Source organism: Xiphophorus couchianus, chromosome 1, assembly GCF_001444195.1.
Source record: "Xiphophorus couchianus chromosome 1, X_couchianus-1.0, whole genome shotgun sequence".
NCBI lineage: Eukaryota > Metazoa > Chordata > Actinopteri > Cyprinodontiformes > Poeciliidae > Xiphophorus > Xiphophorus couchianus.
Genome location: NC_040228.1, coordinates 21545093 through 21547494, shown reverse-complemented (window position 1 = coordinate 21547494; position 2402 = coordinate 21545093). Strand labels below are relative to the sequence as shown.

The 2402-nt window shown below is 37.4% G+C and overlaps 1 protein-coding gene across 1 annotated transcript; it reads right to left on the bottom strand.

Moving 5' to 3' along the window:
• Positions 1-909: 909 nt before the first annotated feature.
• On the bottom strand, positions 910-1957 carry zgc:113274 (jerky protein homolog-like). Its single transcript, XM_028019321.1, has 4 exons — positions 1810-1957; positions 1585-1726; positions 1413-1485; positions 910-1230 (listed from the first exon to the last, which is right to left on the bottom strand). Exons 1-4 carry the CDS (start codon positions 1955-1957, stop codon positions 910-912), a joined length of 684 nt encoding a protein of 227 aa, XP_027875122.1.
• Positions 1958-2402: the final 445 nt, after the last annotated feature.

The following is a 2402-nucleotide window of genomic DNA, read 5'->3' as shown; positions in this document are numbered from 1 at the left end:
AATAAGGTTATTACAGCCTTCAAATCAAAAAATGGCATACTTAATAAGGATTAAAAGTACCTTAGGAAATAAATTGTCAGCATTTTTTCATATTTCTGAGTAAAAATAAATGTTTTTATTGATCTAATGTAATATTGTGAAATAAAATTTTGCCATTTTGTTCATGAATGTTAATTATTTGCTAAACTGTACAGGATCCTTTTTTTCTTTCTTTTTTTATCAGAGAACTAAAGGCCACCAATTGAACAAGCATTACAAGAAACTGCAGCCAACTGATGTATAATGTGCAGAACTGACACACGGAAAACCATCCGTCTCATCGTGTACACAAAAATCAAATTGGTTTTGTTTGCATTTTTACTCTTTTCTTGTAAGTAGCAGCGTTTACTATTTCCTGCCGCTACTATGGTAGGGGAGAGCGGGGTATTGTGAGCCATTTTTTACATTTGTTTCCCTATAGGCAAGGTAAAATGATGTATCAGTAAAATGTAAACATTTCCTATTAATTTGGGATGTTTCCTAGCTATGGAAGTTATCAGAATATCGTCAAGACAAAGGACAATGAAAATATGATTGTTTTAAAAAAAGTGGTCCTGTGTCTCACTTTACCCCAGATCAGGGGTAAAGTTAGACAGACCAGAAAAATCAATGGGGTAAATTGAACCATTTGGGGGTAAGCTGATAAACTTACGTTTTCCACTTTAATACTACCATAACACATGTTGTAACAATTTGAATCCTGACTGACAACCTAACCTTCAAAAACAAAAAAATGTCAGACTAGGATCAGTGTTATGGAGATTGGTTAATTATAGTTAGCACTTGAAAGTAACCCAAAGTATTAAAATGTAAATCAAATACAACATAATATACTTAAAAATGTTTTAATTAACATTCACAGTGTGAGAATCATAACACAGGACCTTTAGCTAGTATCTGGGTGTCAAGAGCAAAGTACAAGCAGAACCAGCTAATGCACAGTCTGGGTCTCAGAACATGGACCCATAATTGGAACTTGTCTTCATTCATCCATCCTGTTCTGGTGGAGGCACCTTTGGCTCCTGGAGGTGCTCCTATCAGGAAGTCATCCTTAAACCTAACTCTGGGGAAGACAAACATAGGAGGTATGGCATTCCCAGCAGCATTCACTGCACACACCACAGTCACTAGTTCTCCCCTCTCAGATGATGTGATAGAACCAACTTGCTTTTTTCCTTTCTCTGTCACAACCTGAATCAAGATAGAAAGTCTAGAATCAGGGACAAATGTACAATCAGTAGGTTACTATTGGTCTAAAAGTACATTGTATTTAATTTCATTCCATTCATTTTTCCAGCTCACAGGTTCACTGTTATTATCACAATCCACTTAATATCAGTATGGTGCTCTCTTGTGTATCATGTGTAGCTTACCTGTCGTGGCTTTTGAACTGTAAAGACGCCGGTTTCATCTACATTGTAAATCATGTGTGGAGGGAATGTGTGCCTATGAAAGAGGAGAGGCAAAAAAAAAACCTTATCAGAATTCAAAACAAATCTTACGGGTAAAGCTAACTTAAAACATTTGCAACTAAAAAAGTGTCACCTGTCCATCACTACAGCCAGATTGTTGAAGAACTCCCCTACTGTAGTTTTATTGAAGGCTGTAGCCCTTCCCAGGGATGTTGCCTCTGGAGTTTGGACAGACAGATGGCAACATGCAAGAAACCGCCGAAACCACTCTATTCCTAGAGAGTAGATAATTTATTATTATAAGATTATTATTTAGCATTATTATTTAGCTTGTGATCACTTGCACACCCTAGCATACCTGCACATTGTTTCTCTGTCCAATTGGCTTTAACAGGGATATTGTTTCTCTTTGCGTATTCAAATGCCAGTTCACGGCACTTAACTGGAGGAAGGCCGTGGAACTGGTCAGCTAGTTGTTTCAAGTGTTTAGCAAGCTCCTCCTCCATCTCATCTGTGAATATTCTCTTTGCCTCAGCTACTGCACTCCAGGCTACTGATTTTACTTGCCCTTTCTCTTTTTTCTTTATGAATCTTTGTAGGGTTGTCTTGTCAATATTTCTGTCCCTTCCAGCTTTTCTTAAAGACTTCTTTCCTTGCCTGACCTCAGCAGCTGCATTCTCCAATTCTGCGAGGGGTGTTTGTCCCCAGGTTGTTTTCCTGGTGTACTTTCTTGGCATGATGGCTTTTCTACAATGGTTATGACATAAAAATTAAACAGATGTAATGTAATATTACACAGAATATGTTTAAGACTAAACTTAAATCGTACTTCATGATGGGGTAACGTAAGACAGTGTATCACATTACCCCACGGCATTTGTCTCATTTAACCCCACAGCCACCATTTTATAAAAAACAACATCTCTAGCAAGTCAGGCTAATCTTGAACTA